At 46.0% G+C, this 27,394-nt stretch overlaps 1 protein-coding gene across 1 annotated transcript; it reads left to right on the top strand.

The window, feature by feature from the left end:
• The first annotated feature begins 996 nt into the window (after nt 1-996).
• On the top strand, nt 997-27,394 carry LOC141989659 (interferon-induced very large GTPase 1-like). The gene is made up of 4 exons (XM_074956595.1): nt 997-1,319; nt 16,034-16,161; nt 18,891-19,158; nt 22,632-27,394. The coding sequence occupies exons 1-4, from the start codon at nt 1,037-1,039 to the stop codon at nt 27,392-27,394; spliced, it is 5,442 nt and encodes a 1,813-aa protein (XP_074812696.1). The 5' UTR covers nt 997-1,036.

Here is a 27,394-nt window from a genome sequence, read left to right as displayed (position 1 = left end):
CTGCAGTAGATCGACTGCTGATGCTCCCCTGTCGACTCCACCTATGTTTCTCGCTGCGGTGAAGTACTGGAGTTGACGGGAGAGCGCTCGGCGGTCGATTTATCGCGTCTTCACTAGACGCGATAAATCGACCCCCGCTGGATCGATCGCTCTGGAGGTAAGTGTAGACATGCCCTAAGTCTCATGTTATCCCTTATATAAACCCGAGCAAACATCTTATCATTAGACAGGATCTCCCTAGGTTGGGACAGAGAGCGGAAGGTAAGTGCCCTTTTGTAGTTCAAGAAAATCTGGAAACTTCTTAGAATACAAATCTCTGGGCCAATCCTGCGCACCTTACTTTTACTCAGCCCTTACTTAGGCTTCAGCTGGGAGTTTACCTGAGGTAAGGCATGAGTTAATAAAGATGGGATGTTGGCACCAAGTCAGATAAGGACGTGCATGAATTTAATAGAAATGTCAATGATAAATATGCCAGGAGGGTATTTCACTCTACTTACAAATGGGATTGCTGCTAATCTAATCCCTGCCTTTCATATTTACTTCCTCAGGGTCCAAAATATTAGAGACAAGAATCCTGGTAATTACTACAATAGACATGCTGGTATCTAACTAGCAAAACAGCTAACCCCTCATTTCCTGCCCTGGGAAGGAAAAGACGAGTAAAAGGAGGACCTTTGAAACAGCGGGCCAGGAAGGTGTGAGTGATCCAGAACGGCAGTTCAATTTTGGCAGCATTATTGGAGTTGGCCCTCTCTCAACCCCATGGGAACTAACACCCAGTTTGTATGAACCCAGTGAATTGCTATAGCTAATTTCCAGTAGTTATTACAGAACCATTCCACTTTCAACAGGAAACAGGGGAGACTGGTGGGTCTGTTTCTCAAATTGTTTAAATGGCCAATGTCATGATCACGGACAAGGCACTTTCCTAGAGCGTTACTCATTAAACTGAAGCTGTCTCTAGCAGCTTCACAAATCCTGTGTCTTCTGTCTCTTAAAAGCAAATGACTGCGGATCCTGTGATTCAGTGATAATGGCCACTGGTGACAAATACAGGATTCTATGCACCAAACGCAAAGAGCTGATACAACTTATTCAAAGAGACCCTGATAACATCTTGGATGAGTTACTTGCCCTGTCCATCATCACAGAGGAGGAGTACAACAGCTTCAATCAAAAAGAGGACATCGTGATCAAAATCAGGAAGTTGTTAATTCACATACAGAAAAAAGGGGAGTCAACCTGCCAGCAATTTCTGGAGTGTTTAGAAATCCTCTTTCCTGGCACCAATCAGAATTTACAACCTTCTGGCCATGGTAGGTCGAATCTCTTTCTATTCTATTTTTCATTAAAAAAAAGGTAATAGCCATAACACTGAGAGAGAGACAGCATATTTCCCAACTATAACAAAATTTTGCATTATATATGTACATGAATGAACATAAGAATGGCCATACTGGGTCAGACCAAAGATCCTGTCTACTGACAGTGGCCAGTGCCAGGTGCCCCAGAGGGAATGAACAGAACAAGTAATCATCAAGTGATCCATCCCCTGTCATTCATTCCCAGCCTCTGGCAAACAGAGGCTAGGGACACCATCCCTGCCATCCTGGCTAATCGCCATTGATGGACCTATCCTCCCATGAATTTATCTAGTTCTTTTTTGAACCCTGTTATGGTCTTGGCCTTCACAACATCCTCTGGCAAGGAGTTCCACAGGTTGACTGTGCGTTGTGTGAAGAAATACTTCCTTTTATTTGTTTTAAACCTGCTGCCTATTCATTTCATTTGGTGACCCCTAGTTCTTGTGTTATGAGAAGTAGTAAACAACACTTCCTTGTCTACTTTCTCTACAGCAGTCCTGATTTTATAGGCCTCAATCATATCTCCCCTTAGCCATCTCTTTTCCAAGCTGAAAAGTCCCAGTCTTAAGCTCTCCTCATAGGGAAGCTGTTCCATACCCCTAATCATTTTTGTTGCCCTTTTCTGAATCTTTTCCAATTCTAATATATATTTTTGAGATGGGGCGACCACATCTGCACGCAGTATTCAAGATGTGGGTGTACCATGGATTTATATAGAGGCAACATGATATTTCTGTCCTGTTATCTGTCCCTTTCTTAATGATTCCCAACATTCTGTTTGCTTTTTTGACTGCCGCTGCACATTGAGTGGATGTTTTCAGAGAACTATCCACAGTGACTCCAAGATCTCTTCCTTGAGTGGTAACAGCTAATTTAGAACCCATCATTTTATAGGTGTAGTTGGGATTATGCTTTCCAATGTGCATTACTTTGCGTTTATCAATATTAAACGTCATCTACCATTTTGTTACCCAGTCACCCAGTTTTGAGAGATCCTTTTGTAGCGCTTCGCAGTCTGCCTGGGTCTTGACTATCTTTAGTAATTTTGTATCATTTGCAAATTTTGCCACCTCACTGTTTATCCCTTTTTCCAGATCATTTATGAATATGTTGAATAGTACAGGCCCCTGCGGGACACCACTATTTACCTCTTTCCATTCTGAAAACTGACCATTTATACCTACCTTTTGTTTCCTATCTTTTAACCAGTTACCAATCCATGAGAGCACCTTCCCTTTTATCCTGTGGCAGCTTACTTTGCTTAAGAGCCTTTGATGAGTGACCTTGTCAAAGGCTTTCCGAAAATCTAAGTACACAATATCCATTGGATCCCCTTTGCCCACATGATTGTTGACCCCCCCTCAAAGAATTCTAGTAGATTGGTGAGGCATGATTTCCCTTTACTAAAACCATGTTGACTCTTCCCCAACAAATTATGTTCATCTATATATCTGACAGTATTTTTCTTTATTATAGTTTCAACCAGTTTACCCGGTACTGAACTCAGGCTTACAGGCCTGCAATGGCAGGGATCACCTCTGGAACCCTTTTTAAAAATTGGCATCACATTAGCTATCCTCCAGTCATCTGATACAGAAGCTGATTTAAATGATAGGTTACAGACTACAGTTAGTAGTTCTTAAATTTCACATTTGAGTTCCTTCAGAACTCTTGGGTGAATACCATCTGGTCCCGGTGACTTATTGCTGTTTAATTTATCAATTGGTTCCAAAACCTCCTCTAATGATACCTCAATCTGGGACAGTTCCTCAGATCTGTCACCTAAAAAGAATGGCTCAGGTTCGGGAATCTCCCTCACATCCTCAGCCATGAAGACCAATGCAAAGAATTCATTTAGTTTCTCCGCAATGGCCTTATCGTCCTTCAGTGCTCCTTTAGCATCTCGATCGTCCAGTGGCCCCACTGGTTGGCTAACTGTTCCTCAAATTCTTTTTTGGCCTCCCTAATTGTATTTTTACCCTTCATTTGCCAGTGTTTATGCTTCTCTCCATTTTCCTCACTAGGATTTAACTTCCATTTTTTAAAGGATGCCTTTTTGCCTCTCACTGCTTCTTTTACTTTGTGGTTTAGCCAAGGTGGCTCTTTTTTGGTTCTCTTACTATGTTTTTTAATTTGGGGTATACATTCAAGTTGAACCTCTACGATGATGTCTTTAAAAGGTTTCCATGCAGCTTGCAGAGATTTCACTTTTGGCACGGTACCCTTTAATTTCTGTTTAACTAACTTCTTCATTTTTGTGTAGTTCCCCTTTCTGAAATTAAATACTACGCTGTTGGGCTGCTGTGGTGTTTTTTCTGCCACAGGGATATTAAATTTAATTATATTGTGGTCACTATTACCAAGCGGTCCAGCTATATTCACCTCTTGGACCAGATCCTGTGCTCCACTTAGGACTAAATCAAGAATTGCCTCTCCTCTTGTGGGTTCCAGGACCAGCTGCTCCAAGAAGCAGTCATTTAAGGTGTCAAGAAACTTTATCTCTGCATCCCGTCCTGAGGCGACATGTACCCAGTCAATATAGGGATAATTGAAATCCCCCATTATTATTGAGTTTTTTATTGTAATAGCCTCTCTAATCTCCCTGAGCATTTCACAGTCACTATCACCATCCTGGTCAGGTGGTCGGTAATATATTACCGCTATATACCTACCACTATATTCTTATTATGAGAGCATGGAATTTCTATCCATAGAGATTCTATGGCACAGTTTGATTCATTTATGGGTTTTACTTCATTTGATTCTACTCTTTCTTTCACATATAGTGCCACTCCTTCCAAAATATTTTGTACCCTGGTGTTACTGTATCCCATTGATTATCCTCATTCCACCAAGTTTCTGTGATGCCTATTATATTAATATCCTTATTCACCCATTTTATTATTTAGACTTCTAGCACTGGTATATAAGCACTTTAAAAACTTGTCTCCTTTGAGCTGTCAGCCATTACACAATATAATTGAATGGGACTCTTTCATTTGACTGTTTCTGATCAGATCCTGCCTGTATTTTATCATTTTCCATCCTCTCGTCCTTAAGAGGACATAGAGAGTCTTAATTAATAGATCTTCTCGATTAATAGATCCTCCCCTAAGGGATGTCCGAACCACATGCTCCTCCACACTTGTCGGCCTTCCACCAGCCCTGAGTTTAAAAACTGCTCCATGACCTTTTTAAATTTAAGTGCCAGCAATCTGGTTCCATTTTGGTTTAGGTGGAGCCCATCCTTCCTCTACAGGTTCCCCCTTTCCCAAAAGTTTCCCCAGTTCCTAATAAATCTAAACCCCTCCTCCCTACACCATTGTCTCATCCACACATTGAGACCTTGCAGCTCTGCCTATCTAACTGGCCCTGCACATGGAACTGGAAGCGTCTCAGAGAATGCTAACATGGAGGTCCTGGACTTGAGCTTTGCAAACAGGGACTGCTAACAGGGAGTTTCGAGAGGGAGTTTGGAAGGGGAGTGGGAAGGGGGCGAGGTACACTTGCCATTCTTTAAAACCTTTAAACTAAACTTTAATCAAAACTTCTTGTTTTAAACAAAAACCCTATCATTAACCTAGGTAGCTGTAGGAGAGACTGCAGGCAGAAGCCCAGCACCAGATTGGGGGCTATCCAGTTTATTGCACTCAGTGAAGCATGTATGATTACCTGCCCTGTGGGTGGGTGGCATATGTGTGCATTTGGTGCAAGGAGCTTCTGGCCCTCAGAGACCGCGTACGGGCTTTGGAGGCCAGGGTGACAGAACTGGAGGAGCTAAGGGAGGCAGAGAGGTCTGTTGAGGAGGCTTTCAAGGACACTGTAGATTTGTCCCACCTCCGGTCAGACAGCCCCAGCGCTGTTAAGGAGGATGGAAGGCCCAGAGAAGGAGAGCAGTCAACGGGAACAGAGGGAAACCTTCCCATAGTTGGGACCCTCCTTCCAGATGATGTTGGGGTAGCCTCTTGCACTGAGGTTACCTCTCCAGGGGAGGGAACTGCAGTCATTAGGAAAAGGCAGGTGTTAGTAATGGGAGATTTGATCATTAGAAACATAGATAGCTGGGTTTGCGATGACCGGGAGAACCGTATGGTGACTTGCCTGCCTGGTGCGAAGGTTGCGGATCTCTCGAGGCATCTAGATAGACTTATGTGTAGTGCTGGGGAGGAGCCGGTGGTCGTGGTACATGTAGGTACCAATGACATAGGGAAGGGTAGGAGAGATGTCCTGGAGGCCAAATTTAGGCTGCTAGGAAAGAGACTGAAATCCAGGACCTCTATGGTGGCATTCTCCGAAATGCTGCTTGTTCCATGCTCAGGGCCAGGTAGGCAGGCAGAGCTGCAGGGTCTCAATGCGTGGATGAGACGATGGTGTAGAGAGGAGGGGTTTAGATTTATTAGGAACTGGGGAAACTTTTGGGCTAAGGGGAGCCTATACAGGAAGGGTGGGCTCCACCTAAACCAGAGTGGATCCAGGCTGCTGGCACTTCACATTAAAAAAGTTGCAGAGCAGTTTTTAAACAAAGAGATGGTGGTGGGGGGGGGGGGAAGCTGATGGCTGCAGAGGCACACGTGGATCAGACAGAGAGTTCTCTTCGAGGAGAGTCTATTGAGAGACATTCTCTAGGTTTTAGTCAGGAGAAGAGGATGGAAGAGGATAAAGTATGGGCCAGTTCAGACGAGAAACATTCACATAAAAAAGGATCTGACACATCAGGAAAGGTCAGACAAATAAACAGTGACAAATGTTTAAAGTGCTTGTACACAAATGCTAGAAGTCTAAATAATAAGATGGGTGAACCAGAGTGCCTCGTGTTAAAGGAGAATATTGGTATAATAGGCATCACAGAAACCTGGTGGAGTGAGGACAATCAATGGGACACAATCATTCCGGGGTACAAAATATATCGGGAGGACAGAACAGGTCATGCGGGGGGATGGGGGGGAGTGGCACTATACATAAAAGAAAATGTAGAATTAAATGAAATAAAAATCTTAGATTAATCCACATGTTCAATAGAATCTCTACGGATAGTAATTCCAGGCTCTAATAAGAATATAACAGTAGGGATCTATTATCTACCACCTGACCAGGACAGTGATAGTGATGATGAAATGCTAATGGAGATTAGAGAGGCTATCAAAATAAAGAACTCAATAATAGAGGGGGATTTCAATTATCCCCATGTTGACTGGGTACATGTCACCTCAGGATGAAATGCAGAGACACAATTTCTCGATACTTTAAATGACTGCTTCTTGGAGCAGCTGGTACAGGAACCCACAAGGGGAGAGGCAACTCTCGATCTAGTCCTGAGTGGAGCGCAGGATCTGGTCCAAGTGGTAACTATAACAGGACCGCTTGGAAATAGTGACCATAATATAATAGCATTTAATATTCCTGTGGTGGGAAGAACAGCTCAACAGCCCACCACTGTGGCATTTAATTTCAGAAAGGGGAACTATGCAAAAATGAGGAGGTTAGTTAAACAGAAATAAAAAGGCACAGTGACTAGGGTGAAATCCCTGCAAGCTGCATGGACACTTTCAAAGACACCATAATAGAGGCTCAACTTAAATGTATACCCCCAATTAAACAACACAGTAAAAGAACCACCGTAGCTTAACAACCATGTAGAAGAAGCAGTGAGAGATAAAAAGGCATCTTTTAAAAAGTGGAAGTCAAATCCTAGTGAGGTAAATAGAAAGGAGCATAAACACTGCCAAATTAAGTGTAAAAATGTAATAAGAAAAGCCAAAAAGGAGTTTGAAGAACAGCTAGCCAAAAACTCAAAAGTTAATAACAAAATGTTTTTTAAGTACATCAGAAGCAGGAAGCCTGCTAAAAAACCAGTGGGGCCCCTGGACTATCGAGATACAAAAGGAACACTTAAGGACGATAAAGTCATTGCAGAGAAACAAAATGAATTCTTTGCTTCAGTCTTCACGGCTGAGGATGTTAGGGAGATTCCCAAACCTGAGCCGTCCTTTGTAGGTGACAAATCTGAGGAATTGCCACAGATTGAAGTGTAACTAGAGGAGGTTTTGGAATTAATTGATAAACTGAACAATAACTAGTCACCGGGACCAGATGGTATTCACCCAAGTGTTCTGAAAGAACTCAAATGTGAAATTACGGAACTATTAACTATGGTTTGTAACCTGTCCTTTAAATCAGCTTCTCTACCCAATGACTGGAAGACAGGTAATGTAACACCAATATTTAAAAAGGGCTCTAGAGGTGATCCTGGCAATTACAGACCCAGTAAGTCTAACATCAGTACCGGGCAAATTAGTTGACACAATAGTAAAGAATAAAATTGTCAGACACCTAGAAGAACATAAATTGTTGGGCAGAAGTCAACATGGTTTCTGTAAAGGGAGATCATGTCTTACTAATCTATTTGACAGGTTTCAGAGTAGCAGCCGTGTTAGTCTGTATTTGCAAAAAGAAAAGGAGTCCTTGTGGCACCTTAGAGACTAGCCAATTTATTTGAGCATAAGTTCTTTGAAGGGGTCAACAAACATGTGGACAAGGGGGATCCAGTGGACGCAGTGTACTTAGATTTCCAGAAAGCCTTTGACAAGGTCCCTCACCAAAGGCTCTTAAGTTGTCACTGGATAAGAGGGAAGATCCTTTCATGGACTGAGAACTGGTTAAAAGACCGGGAACAAAGTGTAGGAATAAATAGTAAATTTTCAGAATGGAGAGGGGTAACTAGTGGTGTTCCCCAAGGGTCAGTCTTAGGACCAATCCTATTCAACTTATTCATAAATGATCTGGAGAAAGGGGTAAAAACAGTGAGGTGGCAAAGTTTGCAGATGAGACTAAACTGCTCAAGATAGTTAAGACCAAAGCAGACCGTGAAGAACTTCAAAAAGATCTCACAAAACTAAGTGATTGGGCAACAAAATGGCAAATGAAATGTAATGTGGATAAATGGAAAGTAATGCACATTGGAAAAAATAACTCCAACTATACATACAATATGATGGGGGCTAATTTAGCTACAACTAATCAGGAGAAAGATCTTGGAGTCATCGTGGATAGTTCTCTGAAGATGTCCATGCAGTGTGCAGCGGCAGTCAAAAAAGCAAACGGGATGTTTGGAATCATTAAAAAAGGGATAGAGAATAAGACGGAGACTATCTTATTGACCTTACATAAATCCATGGTATGCCCACATCTTGAATACTGCATACAGATGTGGTCCCCTCCTCTCAGAAAAGATATACTGTGTGGTAAACCCAGGACAAACCGCTCCAAAGGGCGGGGTAGTAATTAGTCCCAGGGGATTAAAAGGCCCCTCCCTATCCACTGAGGAGAGCTAACCAGGGGGCAATAAGGTTCAGCTGGAAAAGGGGTTGCTAGGGAACCAATTAGGTTCAGCTGACTCCAACTAGTTGGGACCTTTTTAAACCCTCCCCGGGGTGGAAGGAGAGGGAGAGTGAGGGGAACAGGGAAGTTGCCAGTAGGCTGTTTGCAGCAAGACACCAGACCTTCCCAGTAGGGAGGCTGCACTCGCTCCCCAGAAGGGAAAGGAAACAAGCACAAGGGACCGACTGAGGAGAGGAGTAGCAGGAGCCTGTGCCACCTATAAGGATTTGCCTTGCCCCAAACCTAAGTCTCCAAGTCTAAAAAGGACTGAGCCTGCTGAGGTGAACAAGGTATTTTGCCACAACTGGCGTTAGGAAAGGTTCAGAGAAGGGCAACTAAAATGATAAGGGGTTTGGAATGGGTCCCCTATGAGGAGAGACTAAAGGGGCTAGGACTTTTCAGCTTGGAAAAGAGGAGACTAAGGGGGGATATGATAGAGGTCTATAAAATCATGAGTGGTGTGGAGAAAGTGAATAAGGGGAAGTTATTTACTTGTTCCCACAGGGGCCACCAAATGAAATTAATGGGCAGCAGGTTTAAAACAAATAAAAGGAAGTTCTTCACACAGTGCACAGCCAACCTGTGGAACTCCTTGCCTGAGGAGGTTGTGAAGGCTAGGACTATAACAGCGTTGAAAAGAGAACTGGATAAACACATGGAGGTTAAGTCCATTAATGGCTATTAGCCAGGATGGGTAAGGAATGGTGTCCCAAGCCTCCCTCTGTCAGAGGGTGGAGATGGATGGCAGGAGAGAGATCACTGATCATTACCTGTTAGGTTCACTCCCTCTGGGGCACCTGGCATTGGCCACTGTCGGTAGACAGGATACTGGGCTGCATGGACCTTTGGTCTTACTCAGTATGGCCATTCTTATGATTTCAATCTCTTACCTAGCAGCCTAAATTTGGCCTTCAGGACCTCTCTCCTATCCTTCCCTATGTCATTGGTACCTATATGTACCATGACCACCGGCTCCTCCCCAGCACTACACATACGTCTATCTAGATGTCTTGTGAATGAAATGTTATGTCTGAACATTTAAATTCACTGCTGCAGTGGTTCTCCAGCTGTGGTCCAGATAATACTTGCTGGTGATCCATTTGTATGGTTTTACTCAATATTTCATTGCTTTTGTGGTTTTGATGTGGGTGGCGTTTGTCCTTATCAACCTTAACTGTTTTGAATGATTCTCTTTACATTTGAAAATCAGGAAAAAAATGGAGACATAGAGAGTACATAGAGACTAGTTCTAAAGCATCCCCTTCCCCAAGTCTCACCCAAATACCCTCACCATTCCTGCTGCAAGTCCAGCTCTGACAACCCACGTGTGGTTTGTGAGATTTGTTCTTTCAACTGGCAAACCATCTGTGATTTGCCAGCCAGTGCTGCTGTCAGAGGAGCACAGGAGGTGGAAGCCATGTTCCTCAGAGCTACTCAGGTGCAACCTTCCCCTCCATGCCACCTGTGATATTTGGAGGGTACTGGTTTTTGCACATCTCTCAGCCGTCCATCTCTGATGGCAGAGTTCTTTGTGGCCTTTATCTTCACTGCAAGAGTTAGCTAGACTTCGTATACTCAAGTTACTGCACTTGAGCTAGCCTAGCTCTAGTGAGAGCAACCACACTTCAAAACAACACTGGAGTAACACAGAACGATTTGAGTAGCAGAGCGATTGGATTAGGTGCTGCTGAGAGGTAACACTGGATTATTAGCTGGAGCTTCAGCGGCATGCACACACACGCACAAGGTAGCTAACCTGAGTTTAATCTACACTTAACTACAGCTAGAGATTCTTGTTTGTGGACAAGAGTCTAGTTGGGGTAACACGCAAGTTATTACTTAAACTAACTGTGCTGTGAAGACACACCCTGAGAACTGCACATCTTTGACTGACCAGCAGCCCAGCTGCGTTCTTTGGAACAGGACCTAGATGGCTCCAAATGATTTTATATATCAGTTTTCACTGACTGCTGCTCCTTCTACCCATCATTAATTGGCTGATTACTTGTAAGCATCCTACACAGAGCAAAAGTATTAAAAAATGGTAAAAATGCCTGATTCTACATAGACTCATAGAATTTTAAGTCTCGAAGGGACCATTATGATCATCTAGTCTGACCTCCTGCACATTGTGGGCCATAGAACCACACCCACCCCTTCCTGTAATAGACCCAGAACCTCTGGCTGAGTTACTGAAATCCTCAAATCTTGATTTGAAGACTTCAGACCAGCAAGTGACTCCAAGCTGCGGAGGAAGCAAAAAAAAAAAAAAAAAAAAAAGGCCAGTTTCTCTCCCAATCTGACCTGGGGAGGAAGTCCTTCCCAGCCCCAAATAAGGCAGTCAGTTAGACCCTGGGCATGTGGGTGAGATCCAGCAGCCAAACACCTGGGAAACAAATCACTATAATAACACAGAGCCCTTCCCATCTAGTGTCCCATCTCCAGTCATTGGAGATATTTGCTAATAGCAGTCGTGGCTGACCATATGCCATTGTTGGCAACCTCATCCTATTATCCCCTCCATAAACTTATCAAGTTCAATCTTGAACAAGGTTAGTTTTTTTGCCCCCACTACTCTCCTTGGAAGACTGTTCCAGAACTTCACTCCTCTGATAGTTAGAAACCTTCATCTAATTTCAAGCCTAAACTTATTGATATAAACTGGCTATCCATTTGTTCTTGTGCCAACGTTAGGACTTGACTTAAAATAACTCCTCTCCCTCCCTGGTGTTTAGCCCTCTGATTCATTTATAGAGAGCTGTTATATCTCCCCTCAGCCTTCATTCTGTTAGATTAAACAAGCCAAGCTCCTTAAGACTCCTCTCCTAAGGTAGGTTCTCCAGTCCTCTGATCATCCCAGTAGCCCTTCTCTGTGCCTCTTCCAATATGAATTTGTCTTTCTTAAACACAGGAGGCCAGAACTGCACCCAGTATTCCAGATGAGGTCTCACCAGTGCCTTGTATAATGGCAGTAACACTTCCCTGTCTCGACTGGAAATATCTCGCCTGATGCAAGGTCAGTTCTGGGCGCCACATTTCAGGAAAGAAATGTCCACATGTTTGTTGACCCCTTCAAAGAACTTATGCTCAAAGATTTCAGGAAAGATGTGGACAAATTAGAAAGAGTCCAAAAAGCAATGAAAATGATTAAAGATCTAGAAAACATGACCTGTGAGGGAAGACAGGGGTTTGTTTAGTCTGGAAAAGAGAAGACTGAGAGGGGACATGACAACAGTTTTCAAGTACATAAAAGGTTGTTACAAGGAGGAGGGAGAAAAATTGTTCTCCTTAACCTCTGAGGATAGGACAAGGAGCAATGGGATTAAATTGCAGCAAGGGAGGTTTAGGCTGGACATTAGGGGAAAACTTCCTAACTGTCAGGGTGGTTAGGCACTGGAATAAATTGCCCAGGGAGGTTGTGGAATCTCCATCCTTGGAGATTTTAAAGAGCAGGTTAGACAAACACCTGCCAGGGATAGTCTAGATCAGTGTTCTCAACCAGGGGCTGCAGAGCCCTTTCAGGGGGCTGCAGAGCCCCGGGGCTGAAACCTGGCACAGCGAGCACCAGTGCTGAAGCCGGGAGCGGCGCAGGGCTGAAGCCAGCAGCCCTCACCCACACCCCAAGCCAGGGGGGCTGAAGCTGGGAGCCCCAACACCTGCCCCCTGAAGCTGGGAGTTGCACTGGGAGCCCTCCTGCCACTACACAGCCCATAGCTACCCCTTCCCTGCACCCTGAGCTACCCCCTTCCTGTACACAGCCCTTAGCTATCCCCTCCCTGCACCTGGAGCGATCCCCTGCCTGCACACAGCCCAAAGCTACCCCTTCCCTGCACCCTGAGCTACCCCCTTCCCATACACAGCCCTTTAGCTATCCCCTCCTTGCACCCTGAGCTATTCCCTCACTTCACACAGCCCCTAGCTACTCCCCTGCCTGCACCTTGAAATGTTTTAAAACTTTTTGAACTGAGTCCCCCCTTTGAGTTATATTTTTTTTATTGCATCCCCCCACTACCCAGACAGCTGGGTGGCCTCCTAAGTGAGTCAGGGGGTGGAGGGGGCACGCTGTCCCTGGACCCTGCTGTGCAGAGCTGGCTTGATCCCTGCCAGCCCTTGCCACCCCGAAATAGAAGTAAATATATGCCTATGCCCAAGGATGTCCCCCAGCCCAGAGCCCTGCACTCCCTGCCTCCTGCGCCGAGCCCTGGTGTTTTTATAGGATGTTGAAGGGGGCCTCAGCAAGAAAAAGGTTGAGAACCCCTGGTCTAGATAATACTTAGTCCTGCCGTGAGTGCAGGGGACTGGACTAGACGACCTCTCGAGGTCCCTTCCAGTCCTATGATTCTATGCATCCTAGGATTCCATTAGCCTTTTTCAAGGCCATATCATATTGGTGGCTCATAGTCATCCCGTGATCAATCCATACACCCAAGTCTTTCTCCTCCTCTGTCACTTTCAAGGGATATGTCCCCTTCTTATAGCAAAAATTCTTGTTGTTAGTCCCTAAGTATATTACCTTGCACTTTTCACTATTAGATTTCATCCCATTTCTATCACTCCCGTTTTCAAGGTCATCCAGATCTTGTATGATATTCCAGTCCTCCTCCGTATTGGCAATACCTCCCAACTGTGTGTCTTCTGCAAATTTAATTAGCACACTCCTACTTTTCGTGCCAAGTTCATTAATGAAAATGTTAAATAAGATTGGTCCCAAGACCAATCCCTGAGCAACTCCACTAGTAAACTCCCTGCAGCCTGACAGTTCACCTTCCAGTACAATCCATTGTAGTCTCCCCTTTAACTGGTTCCTTACCTACCTTTCAATTTTCATATTAATCCCCATCTTTTCCAATTGAACTAATAACTTCCCATGTGGAACTGTATCAAATGCCTAACTGAAATTCAGGCAGACTAGATCTACTGCATTTCTTTTGTCTAGAAAATCTGTTATCTTCTGGCATAGTCTTTCTTTTGCAAACCATGTTGTATTTTATCCCAATTACTGTTTGCCTCTATGTCTTTAACTATTCTTTCTTTCAAAATTTCTTCTAAGACCTTGCATACAGCTGAGGTTAAAATAAGAGGCCTGGATCACTTTTTTCTCTTTTCTTAAATATAGGTACTATATTTGCAATTCTCCAGTCATAGGGAAAATTGTTCCAGTGAGAATCTAGCAGCATAATTTTTCCCATGTGGAGGACAATCAGTGGATTATATTGGAATTGGAAAAGGTTCAGAAAAGGGCAACAAAAACTATTAGGGGTATGGAACAACTTCCTTATGTGGAGAGATTAATAAGACTGGGACTTTTCAGCTTGGAAAAGAGATGGCTAAGGGGAGATATGATTGAGGTCTATAAAATCAGGACTGGTGTAGAGAAAGTAGACAAGGAAGTGTTGTTTACTACTTCTCATAACACAAGAACTAGGGGTCACCAAATGAAATTAATAGGCAGAAGGTTTAAAACAAAGAAAAGGAAGTATTTCTTCACACATTGCACAGTCAACCTGTGGAACTCCTTGCCAGAGGATGTTGTGAAGGCCAAGACCATAATAGGGTTCAAAAAAGAACTAGATAAATTCATGGAGGATAGGTCCATCAATGGCTATTAGCCAGGATGGGCAGGGAGGGTGTCCCTAGGCTGTCTTTGGCAGAAGCTGGGAATGACCGACAGGGGATGGATCACTTGATGATTACCTGGTCTGTTCATTCCATCTGGGGCACCTGGCACTGGCCACTGTCAGAAGACAGGATACTGGGCTAGATGGACCTTTGGTCTGGCCCAGTATGGCCGTTCTTATGGATTCTTTCCTGTTCCGATTAGGATCCACTTCAGCCTCAGGTCCACATCCCATATCTTAGCTCCTGTCAGACAGCACAGCCTTCTGTTCTCTGGATCAGCTCCGGTGACAGGCCTGTCTTCTTAGTAGGACGTTCCCGGTCACATAGACCTCTCTCTTCCTGGTGTTGGTTCAATTCTCCAGCCTTCCCCCTTGTGATCCCTCTGGCTGCAAGTCTCCCTGCCTTCTGTTCTCACTTGCAATCTTTGGCAAGTCTTCCTCTCTCCTCCTGGGGCTCTGAACTCTGGCTACCTCCATTGACTCTTCTCCTCTTCTTGTGGGTGACTAGCTACTCTTCTCTTCTTCCTTGCCCATCCATTTTCTGTTACTGCCTGCCTCTCCCCTTTATCCAGCTCAGCAAACCTGTTCCTCGGCTCTATTTCTTGTTCGCTAGCTGGTCTTTTCCTCTGCCTTGTTTTCATAGTCACATGCTTCCACTGGCCACTCTCCTCATTTAGCAGCCTACATTCACAGCTCTTCAATTTAGCTTGCATTGAGTCTTGACTTTTCTCTTCAGCTTCCTCTCACCTTCCTTCCATCCTCTGCTCAAATCCTCTTTGAAACTCAACCATGGCTTCTAAAAGCATCTCCAAACCTCTGATCCGCTCTTCAATCAAATCTAGCAGGCATAAAAAGGAAGCAGCTTTCAGGTACCCTCCGCAGAATGACATAAATCCTGCAGCTTCCACATCACTCATCTTCATTGTCTCGTCCATTTCTTGGGTCCCTACCGTGGCTGCTTCTGTAGCTGTCATAGCCTTCCCTCCTCAGCACCTGTCAAAAACAACAACAACACACACACACCCCTTCCCGCAAACTCCCCTTACAAGCTCCCTCTCAAACTTCCCTGTTGTCAGCTCTGTTTTTTGGCTTTGTGTTGCTGCTCATGTGCCGCTGGCTGCTTGGCTGCCTTTATAGGGTCCCTAATCAGGGATGCCTGGCCCCCTAATCAGGGCTCAGCTTTCATCAAAGGCTCTGCTTCTCTCACAACACACTGCCTGCTACCAGACTGCAAACTGAAAAAACATCCCCCTCTATTGCTAAAACCAGTTGCCCTGTATTGGTGCTGATCTATGGTTTTAATTTTCCTAGTAGAGACAAGGCCCAAGGGAAGATTTAACCAGCAGCAAATGCATTTGTTACAAAGATGAGGTTAGCATCTAGCAACATTTCAAACAGAGAAACAAAACGAAAGCATCACTAAGACCCAAAACAGCCAGGAACAGGTGGGGATTTTTCTGGCAGGGAGACTTGAAGACGCCTAGTATTTTTGCATACTGTCTGTTCTCCAAGTGTTTATCCAGTCCTAATTTTCTATGACCCAGGTGATGGGGCTCCAACCTTCCCCCTAGGAAGATGATTCCACGGCTTCATAGGTCTCACTGTCAGGAAGTTTTTCTGGATATTGAGCCTAATCTTTTCTTTCATTAAATTTCATCCTGTTTCTCCTAGCTGTTTCCCAGGGCTCTAAGGGAGACACCAGAGAAGAGCTGGAGGAGAGGACAGAAGGTGAGCCACCAGGGGAATGGCGAAGGGAAAAGGGAGGAGCAGCAGCACTCACCAATGGATGGAGAAAAGAGGCAGGATGAGAGGATGGGCTGTGGAAATAAGACATGATGTCATAAATATAAAGGGAAGGGTAACCACCTTTCTGTTTATAGTGCTATAAAATCCCTCCTGGCCAGAGGTAAAACCCTTTCACCTATATAGGGTTAAGAAGCCAGGATAACCTCACTGGCACCTGACCAAATGACCAATGAGGAGACAAGATACTTTCAAAGCTGGAGGGGGGAGGAACAAAGGGTCTGTCTGTCTGTGTAATGCTTTTGCTGGGAACAGAACAGGAATGGAGTCTTAGAACTTGTTAGTAATTTAGCTAGAAATGCGTTAGATTTCCTTTTGTTTAAATGGCTGGTAAATAAGCTGTGCTGAATGGCATGTATAGTCCTGTTTTGGTGTCTTTTTGTAACTAAAGGTTTTGCCTAGAGGGATTCTCTATGTTTTGAATCTGATTACCCTGTAAGGTATTTACCATCCTGATTTTACAGAGGTGATTCTTTTACTTTTTCTTTCATTAAAATTCTTCTTTTAAGATCCTGATTGCTTTTTCATTGTTCTTAAGATCCAAGGGTTTGGGTCTGTGGTCACCTATGCAAATTGGTGAGGATTTTTACCAAACCTTCCCCAGGAAGTGGGGTGCAAGGGTTGGGAGGATTTTGGGGGGAAAGATGTGTCCAAACTACTTTTTCTCAGGAACCCAGATAAAGTTTGGTGGTGGCAGTGGAAGTCTAAGGGCAAAAGGGTAAAATAGTTTATACCTTGGGGAAGTTTTAACCTAAGCTGGTAAAAGTAAGCTTAGGAGGTTTTCATGCAGGTCCCCACATCTATACCCTAGAGTTCAGAATGGGGAAGGAACCTTGACACACCCACTCCAACTCCCTGGTTTAGATAAACCAAAAACAAGTTTATTAACCACAAAAGATAAATTTTAAGTGAGTATAAGGGATAGCAAACAGATCAAAGCAGATTACCTAGCAAATAAACTAAACACACAAACTAAACTTCTTATACTAAATATACTGGATATGAATTAGCAGATTCTCACCCTAAGAGATGATACAAGCAGGCTGAAGATTCTTAAGGGGCAAGCTGCACTTGCTTTACATCTTAGAACCCCCCAGGTGTTTCCTTCACAGGCTAGAAATCCCTTTAGCCTGGGTCCTGCGCTTCCCCCAGTTCAGTCTTTGTTCTTGCGTGTTTCCAAGACTCTTCTTGGGTGGGGAGTGAAGAACCCTTATGATGTCACTCCCCATCTTATATAGCTTTTTCATATGGCAGGACAGTGGCGGATTTAGAGTTAGTGGAGCCCTGTGCTCAGCTTCATTTTTGGGCCCCCCCCTTGGGACCCAGCCAAGAAAAAGAACATTCTCTCTTATCTCCCCCCCCGCCCGGCCCCGCTGTTCATTCTTTTGTTCTTCATTGTCCTCCTATAAGAAATAGGAAGAAAATGAAAATAAAGTGAGGTACCTTGATTGTTTTTGTAGTCTAACTTATTTTTCCACAGACCACTTGAAAATTGCTGAGGGTCTCAATGGATCACTTAATGATCTTTCCAAATATTGTTTGTACCATTAGCTAACTATTGTAAAGTGCTTTGGATAAGAGTGCTTATTAAACAAAATGTAAAAAAAGTTGGGGTGCAGGGTCTGTCCAGGAGTTAGGATGTGGGAGGAGGCTCAGAGCTGGGGCAGGGGGTTGGGGTGTTGAGCGCTTACTTGGGGCAGCTCCTGTTTGGTGCAAGGGGTGCAGGTGGGGATGTGGGGTGGGGGTGAAGGAGCTCCTGTTTGGTGAGAGTGGGATGTGGGGAGGTGCAGGAGTCAGGGCTGGGGTTGTGTGAGGGGGTGCGGGAGTCAGGGAGGGCAGGGGGCTGGGCAGTGTGTGAGGGGGTGCGGGAGTCAGGGAGGGCGGCAGGGGGCTGGGCAGTGTGTGAGGGGATGCGGGAGTCAGGGAGGGCGGCGGGGGCTGGGCGGTGTGTGAAGGGGTGCTGGAGTCAGGGAGGGTGGCAGGGGGCTCCCTGTGTGTGAAGGGGGTGAATAAATTGGGGCTGGGGTTGTGGGGCTGGGGGCGTATGTGTAGAGGGAGTGCAAGGGCCCCACCTCTGCTCCGTCCTGCCCAGATTCCAGCCCTTCACCAAGTCCCTGCTCCCAAGTGCGCTACAGCCCTGCTCCTCCCCCTCCCTCCTGGAGCATCCTGAGCGCTGGCAAACAGCTGTTTGGAGGCAGGGGAAGTGCTGGGAGGGTGGGGGAGGAGAGGGGATGTGGCGCGCTCGGGGAGGGGGGAGATTGGCTGCCAGTGGGGGCGGGTGAAGCCTGCAGCAGGAGCCAGCAGGATCAAGCTTCTGCCCCTGCAGCTGCCCAGCCCTGGGGCCCCCTGTTGTTGGGGGGTTCCTGTGCCAGGGCACCCTGTGTTTTATGGTAAATCCTCCTCTGGGCGAGGGGCAAGAGCACAGCAGGGCATGGGCAGGGAGGATTGGTCCCCAGCTGGAGCAAGGCAGGGGCGGGGGGGCAAAAGCACAGCGGGGCAGGAGCTAGGGTTGCTCCCTGGAGCAAGGGAGGGACCAGGGGTAAACCGCAAGCGCAGCAGAGCTGGGGAGGGGGTAAACAGGATCCCACCCACACACCTACCCACATAGAGCGGGTACCTACTTTCTCCCTGGTCCTAGCCCCCCACCCTTCCTCTGCTGCAGAGCAGCTGAGCGGCAAGCAGGGACTCCATCCCCTCCACTCCACTCCGGGCGGTTGGTTGACAGCCCCTGGCTTTGGGGTTCCTGAGCCCAGGGGAGCCTGAAGCGGCAGACTGTCCATCACCGGCAACCCGGAGGAGCGGCAAGGCATGTGGTGGGGAGACGAAAGGAGCCCTCAGCCGGACAGCTGAGAGGAGGAGCGATGGGCGGGAGCAGGGGGAGGAGAAGTCCAGGGTCCAGGTCGTCCGGGGAAGGGGCTGGAGAGGAGATCCAGCACTGCGGCTGCTGGGCTGTAGCGGAGGTGGAGTGCCGGGCCCGGGGGGGCCCCTGCTGTGTACGGGCCCAGTGCCATGGTGCCTTTGGCACCATTATAAATCCAGTACTGCCCCCCACCAGTGACAGCAGTCTGCCTGCCGCTGTGTTCCTAGTGCCGGGCAGAACAGGAGCATTCCAATGATTTGTTCTTTGTTCCCCAAAGAGAGCAGCACACTCAGCTGTCAGATACTTCTCAGAGCTTTGAAAGGGGAGGGACACATGCCTGCAGGGCAGCAGAAATCAAAACACTGAACAGAGCGATCAGAACTGGCATTGTGGGATACTGGCGGAAGCCAGTTCTGTCCACAAAACAAACAGCAGTGTCTACGCTGGCTCTTTGTCAACAATAAAGGGAGGGGGAAAGAAAAAACTCTCTCTTAGGGTGGACATTTTTTGTTGCCGAAACCAGACGTTTTTCCCAGCAAAAGTCGCATTGCAGTGTGAACGCTCTCACTGTTTTGTCGCCAAAAGGCAGTTTTTGGCGACAAAACTTAGTAGGGTAGACAAGGCCTGAGCCTTGCTGGGGTGAAGTATCACGGAACTGTTGCAGCTGGAGGAGACTCCTAGAGGTGGAGGTGGGTTCGATTCCCCCCAGTGCTGCTGGGAGCGCGCCAGCCAGGGGCTCCTAGCTGCAAGTCACAGTCAGTAGAGGATTAACACATGGGCCCATGGGGCCCATGCCCAGAGGCCCTGGCCAATTTGAAAAATGGGTGTCCTGAGCCTTGGAAGGAGCCACAGGGTGGAAGCCCTGAGCCCCAGCAGGAGCTGCAGATGGGACAGCAGCCCCAAGCCTGGGGATTCTCAGCTAGACATTGCCCCACCTTTCTAGCCTGTGGAGTCTGATCTGGTAGCATTCTCAGAGCATGCCTGCTGGCTCAAGCCTTGCACAAAAGACAGCCCAGGGCAACCAGACTGGTGATCTTTTGAGCTGGATGGAATATGCATCCCCCAGAATACTCAATAGGGCAATCGCCTGTGATGTGGGAGGCCCCTTTTCAAAAACCCAGTCTGGCTGATTTCAAGGAGGGACTTGAACTTGGATCTCCCACACTCCAGCAGGCTTTTGGCTATAATGGGGTGGGGTCTCTCAGCGGATGACCTAGTTTAGGAGCCTAACTTCAGGAGAGGGTTTACAGCTGAGAATCCTGAGCAGATATAGGCATCTCTCTCTGGCCCAGAGTTAAGTATCTAATTACCTTTGAGGGGCAGGGCTTAGGTCCCACCCTTTTCATCAGTATTTCATTTTGGTTCCTGGCTCAGCATGCTGACTTCTGTGAATCCCATTTCTAGGTGTCTACTCTCCCCATGCATTATATAGGGAGCCTGGGATCCTAGCTCGGGACTGAGGAGTCCAGTGGGCAGCAGGGCGCTTAAAAATTATGTGTTGCAATGCTGAGTGTTGCAACGCCTAAAGTCCCTTTGTGGATAACATGCATTGAACAGTGAATTACCATTCCCCACACACAAACACATCTATTGGGGTTGGTCCTGCTTTGAGCAGGGGGTTGGACTAGATGACCTCCTGAGGTCTCTTCCAACCCTAATCGTCTATGATTTAGCCCCCCCACTGTCTGTAGTTGGATGGCCATCAGAGATACACAATTAAGGAGACTCTGCTACTGCAGAACACAAATCCCCTGCATACTTACAGAGCTGAGGCTTTCCACTGACACTCCTCTGACTAACTGCATCTTAACATGACTCTGAAGTTTCAGACCTAGCAAGGAGTAACAGTGAGTGCAAAGACCAGCAAACTAAAAACCAGAATCCAACAATAAAATATAATGCCATGTAACACCTTCTCTAAAAAAACAGATACAAATCAAGTTAATTTCTGGCCTCACAAATGACCCATCTGCCTTGAGAGAGAACCCAGTTAACAATGTGAGAACCTCTCTACAATTTTACCCCTTCTCCTTGCACCCCTGTCCCCACATTTGCTTCCTGATTGGATTGATGTCCCAATAAAATCACCTAACCAACTAATCAATTTGGGGCTTTTCCTCTCCTTCAATAAATACATTTTGCTCCTCTCAGTAGCTCCTAATGCTGTAACTCCTATCATTGCTCCTAGTGAAAATGAGCAGACAGTTACCACTCGGCTTTCTCACGCCCTACTCCCACCTGGGAAAAATAAAGAGCTGAGAAATCCATGTGCCCTGCTCCCCACCTCCCTGTCACAGGCCTCCCTGCCACTCTTTTCACTGCTCACTCACCTCACTGTGTCATGGGCCTACTGCTTCCTGGTCACAGGTCCCTACCAGGAAAGTGACACCTTGGACGATTGCTCATTCACTCTCCCTCGTCTTCCTGCGATTTGGGCCCTGCATGCTGCTCCTGAGGTGGGATGGAGCTTTGCACGGGGGCTGTACCTGCACTCACACTCTAGGATTACTCTGATTCTGTGCCAAGAGGATTGAAAAGGCAGCGTGTATGCATGTTCTGACCTCAGCAACGCTCTATACTTTCAGTGGAGAGAGGAGCTCTTTTAGGGCCTGTCTACACTGGAGCTCGAAGTGCAATTTCCAGCTTGGGCAGACATACCCGCGCTAGCTTTGATCAAGCGAGCACACTAAAGGTAGACGCTAGCTGCGGTGGTGTGGGCTAGCTTCCTGAGCACGTACACAGGATCTCAGATGGGATTGTACGCGGGCATCCCACGACCCCGCCACTGTGGCTACACTTGTATTTTTATCACACTAGATCAAACAAAGCTAGCATGCCTATGTCTATTCCAGCTTGAAATTACACCTCCAGCTCCAGTCTGCATGTACCAATAAGGGATGAGGGCACCAGTCCCACCAGCCCCTCCCTCCAGAGACAGCCCTCTACCGTGATGCTGTAAAGAAGGTGGGGGGAGCACTGCCAGACTCTCCTTCCGCCCCTTCCCGACCCCCCACTGTTCCCTCATATGGCTGCTGGAGAGAAGGGAGAAAAGAACAGTATATGCTGTAAAGCAGTGGTTCTCAACCAGGGGTCTGGGGCCCCCTAGGGGGCCTTGAGCAGGTTTCAGGGGGGCCTCCAAGCAGGGCCAGCATTAGACTCGCTGGGGCCCAGGGCAGAAAGCTGAAGCCCCACCGCATGGGGCTGAAGCCCAGCTCCCTGAGCCCTGCCACCCGGGGCTGAAGCTGGAGCCTGAGCAATGTAACTTCGTGGGGGTCCCTGTGGTGTGGGGCCCCAGGCAATTGCCCTGCTTGCTACCCCCTAATGCTGCCCCCAGCTTTTATATGCAGAAAACCAGTTATTGTGGCAGAGGTGGGCTGTGGTGTTTTTATAGCATGTTGAGGAGGGCCTCAGAAAGAAAAAGGTTGAGAAGCCCTGCTGTAAAGGTTAGTTAAAGAAATAGAAGAGGGGGATTAGTTTATTAGCTTTAACTCCATTAGCCCCTAATTACTAGCCACCAATGGAATTTTCCTTTTAAATTATTAAGATTTTACATCATTAATTCCATCTCTAAAAATGTTCTGTCTGGGAATATCTAACTTCCGAAAGTCGTGAGAATCCTATTTTCATTTTGTTTTACAGAGAAAAATAACGCTTTTCAAGGACTCCTTTCTCAGCTAAACCTGCAGGAATACCAAAGCACAAAACTCAGGCTGCAGCATGTCCTGGAAATTGGCTCAGAAAGTATAGAAAACTGGACTCCTCAGATGTTAGGGGATTTACCGTGGCATTTCCTGAGGAAACTAATGACTCTGAATGGGACAGCCAGAAACACAAGCCTTGTGCATAGAGCATATGATGATGAAGGAGGCAGTGAGGAGGCACAGATTGCAGGTGGAGATGTTTTTAGTTTTAGTGACACTGACATCAGAGAGTCTCTACATCCCCTCGATGTTCTCTGTGCCGTTCTGCTTTGCTCCGACAGTTTCCTACAGCAGGAGATCCTGTCCAAAATGTCCATGTGCCAGTTTGCCCTCCCTCTGCTGCTACCTCCCATCAACACCCCCAAGTGCACCCTACTGCTGTGGGCCATGAGGGACATTGTGAGGAAGTGGAGGCCGCACTCCCTGGCAGAGAGCAGAGGGTTCAGAGAGGAGAGCCTGGTGCTCACAGCAATGCCAACCATTTCCTTTGTGCGGATGGGGAGCTGCAGCTTCTCCAAGTCCAAACTCCTCAATGAGGTTCTCAGCCCCTCCCAGCAGCACCACGATTTCTTTATCCATCGGGACATGGACTCTGGGAATGTCCCTCGGGAAATCGCAGATGGGCTGGTTGAGATTTCCTGGTATTTCCCTGCTGGGAGGGAGAATTCAGATCTTTTCCCAGAACCCGTTGCAGCTACAAATCTGCGTGGAGACATTGAATCTCACTGGCTGCAGTTCAGCTTTTTAACAGTGGTCTCCTCAGCAGTGTTCATAGTTACTGAGAGCATCAGTGAGAGACAATACACGCTGTTATCATCCCTGCAGGGATCAGCCACTAAATACTACTTCATCCTCAACTGCAAGAATGGAAATCCCAAGGAAACATTGGGATTCCTTAATAAGTTGGCTCCAGTGCTGAATCTGAGCAAATCGCAACTGCTGAAGAAAGACAGCACCACAAATAATGCAGGATTTGTTCAAAAACTGAAATATACAATAAAAAGCATAACAAGTTCACCTCCCGAGAGAATGAATTTGGAAGCCATGGCTGTGACTGCACGTGAACTAGGAATCCAGGTAGATGAGGACCGTAAGGAATGCCAGAGTGCAAGCAAGCGGGCGAGAGAAATCACTGTGGAAATAAAAGATGTGGCAAAGTACAAGAGGGAAATGCTGAGACTGCAGGGGGATCTCTGGGAAAAATTGGCTAAAGTGGAAAAAGAACTGTGCAGAATGAGAAGGCAAGGGGAGACTGCCACTGAAGACTATAAATCTCAACTGAGAGAGGAACTGTTGGAATTACGTAGACAGCAGAATCAATGTGACCTTACTGATGGATTGATTAAATTTATTAATGGAATAGAACAATTGCCTTTAATGGAGAAACATTACTTCCTGAAATGGATGAAGTTTAGCCTGGATCACATTGCTCGAGATAATCTTTTTAAACTACGGGATCAATATAAAGGGGAAAGTAAAATGGCAGGAGATGACCCACAAGCACTAACTATGCTGGATAAATTAATATCTACCACTTCCTTAGGGGTTGAGCATTTCATGCGTGAGTTGGGGCAGTTCTATGAAGCTGAATGCTCAATGGTTAAAGAAGGAGACAAGGCAGAATGCCAAAGACATTTCATCCATCTCCCAGGCATAGCAGCTGACCTGATGCTGGAAGGGTTTCCTATGGAACTGTTAGATGGAGATTCATCCAACATCCCACTGCATTGGGTGACAGATGTTCTGACTGAGCTCCATGCCAAGCTGGGGGGAAGGTCCAGAATGGTGGTTCTGACGGTGCTGGGAGTACAGAGCACTGGGAAATCCACCCTCCTCAACACCATGTTCGGCCTGCAGTTTGCAGTGAGCAGTGGCCGATGTACGCGGGGAGCCTTCATGATGCTCATTAAAGTGGCAGAGAACTTTCAGCAGGAACTGGGCTGTGACTTCATCCTGGTGATAGACACAGAAGGCTTGAAAGCCCCTGAACTGGCCCTGCTGGAGGATAGTTATCAACATGACAATGAGCTGGCCACACTGGTGATTGGGTTAAGTGACATAACCATCGTTAACATGGCCATGGAGAATGCCACTGAAATGAAGGATATTCTGCAAATTGCGGTCCATGCCTTTCTCAGAATGGAGGAAATAGGGCAAAAAGCCAACTGCCAATTTGTGCATCAGAATGTCAGTGATGTGTCTGCGCGTGAGCAAAACATGAGGGACAGGAAGCACCTCCTAGAGCAGCTGAATGAAATGACCAAAGCTGCAGCTAGGATGGAAAAACAATGTAAAAAAGTGAAATTTTCATGTATTATGGACTATGATGCAGAGAAACACAACTGGTACATCCCTGGGCTGTGGCATGGAGTCCCTCCCATGGCTCCAGTGAACATGGGATACAGTGAGAGGGTGTGTGAGCTAAAGAAATACCTGCTTGATTTTATAAAGAAACAGTCACGTAATAGAGCCCCTAAGGACATTCCCCAGTTTGTCAAATGGGTGGAGAGCCTGTGGAATGCTGTAAAACACGAGAACTTCATCTTCAGTTTCAGAAACAGCCTTGTAGCTGAAGCCTATAACCAGCTGTCTATGAAGTATTCCGAGTGGGAGTGGCATTTCCGCAAAGAGATACATCTCTGGGTATCTGAAAAGGAAACTGTCATTCAGAATCAGACATCAGAGAAACTACAGGCTAGTGCCTTATCCATGTTGAAAAATGAGGCACAGGAAAAACTGCAGCACGAGAAACAAAAAGTTTTGGATAATTTACAAGATTATTTTGAAAGTGGAGTTTCGAATCTGCACCTGATAGAAAAGTACAGAGAAGATTTTATCAGGAGTGCAAACAGCCTCAAAAACGAACTTGAGAGCTACTCCGAGCACAAGTGCGAGGTAGCAATTCGAATTCGAAAAGGCCAGCACAAGACAGAAAACATCCAGACCTCATACATGCAGATAATTGAAGGGAAAGTTGACAGGGTCTTGGATGAATGTAGGAATAAAAAACATAAACTAGAGCATGAGGAACTGAAATCAGAATTTGAAAACATGTGGAGAGAAACACTGTCAGAGTTGAAGTTCAGCAGCTTACAGAAACGTGAAGTTTATCGAGAGATGGAGTCCCAGTTGAGAAAGGACCTGGCAAATCGAGGGAGTGCCGTCAGGCAGAAGCTACAGGATTTAGGTAGTTTGTTGTTTCATGGAATTAACAATTTCAGAATGAAAAACAAGTACATAGATACAGCATGGATCAAAACTATGAAACAACTCTTGTCCACAGGGGAATGTGAAACAACTGTTCACACAGAAGAACTTGCTAAATCCTTAATAGAAGAGGGTAAAAGATACTCGGAAGAAAAGGTAAATTCCAAAGTGGACTACGATGAAATCCATTGCAGAGAACTGCTGAACATGATCAATGAGAGGCTCCAACAGGAGGATGTTAAAAAACTCGGCACTACTGCTTGCTTTGAAGTTGACCTGAAAATTCATATTTTGGGGGAGGCGGCTTGGAGATTTCAGAAGATGCATGAAGATTTTATCCAACAAAATGATCCTCAGTGTCGTCTAGAGAAGCTGAAACTTCAGTATTTCTCCACCTTCACTGACCTGTATTTGGAAAAAGATGAGAACCAAACAAGGGCCAGGGATTTCTGTTATCAGTGTCTCAAACCTGCCTTGGTGGATCATATCAACAAAAGGCTAGGAATAGAGATAGTAGATGACATTCTCAACAAGGCAGAGTCCATTGAATATGGCAGCCGGACCTTTTTCCAGTTCACTGTACAGAAAAAGCTTCTGGAGGAGATGAACTTTGATAACTATGTGAAATATATTAAAAACTATGAAGAATTTGTCAAAACCTGGATTCAGAGATGGATGATGGATCATTACAGGGAGACTAAGCGTCTGGGAGAGTTGGAGAAAAAGATTCTATCTACAATAGTAAAGAAAGTGAGGGAAGTTCTGGAAAGCTCCAAAAATGAAAAAAATACCACAGTCTTAGCATTTTTAAACAACTTTTGTGAAGCGCTGCAGCAGGACCTAGTCATTTCCAAGGACAACTTACTTGGGATACAGTTTAAAAACACAGCAAAAACAGGCCAGTTTTGTGCTAATATTCAAACTTTTCTTCTGGATCTGGAACAAGAAATCTTACTCCAATTTGGTGGTTTGGATATTCAGGCCAAACTCTCCAATCTGTCATTAAAACCCCAGGATGAGATCTTCAAGCAAGTGTTTGGCTGTGGGAAGCAGTGTCCATTTTGTAAAGTCCCCTGTGAAGCAGGAGGCAGTGACCACAAGGAGCATTTTGCATCTGTGCATCGGCCACAAGGATTATGCGGTTACAGGTATCTTGATACACAAAAACTTGTCTATGATATATGCTCATCTGAAGTGGTTTCTGAGAACTCATTCCGAAATTCAGTCACAAAAGGGAAACGTCATCCCTACAAAGATTATCGCATCTATTACCCAGACTGGCGCATTCAGCCAGATCCCAGCATTGAGGCTTCTGATTACTGGAAGTTTATTTTTCAGAAGTTCAATCACCAGTTAGCTAACAGTTATAATGCTAACCCAGCAGATCTCCCAAGAGACTGGGGAAAAATAACTGAAACTCGGGCACAGGAAGGCCTAAAAGAAGTCTTTAACATGAAATAA

The sequence above is a fragment of the Natator depressus genome, chromosome 6 (genome assembly GCF_965152275.1).
Source record: "Natator depressus isolate rNatDep1 chromosome 6, rNatDep2.hap1, whole genome shotgun sequence".
Classification (NCBI taxonomy): domain Eukaryota; kingdom Metazoa; phylum Chordata; order Testudines; family Cheloniidae; genus Natator; species Natator depressus.
This window is presented reverse-complemented; position numbering and strand designations above follow the sequence as displayed.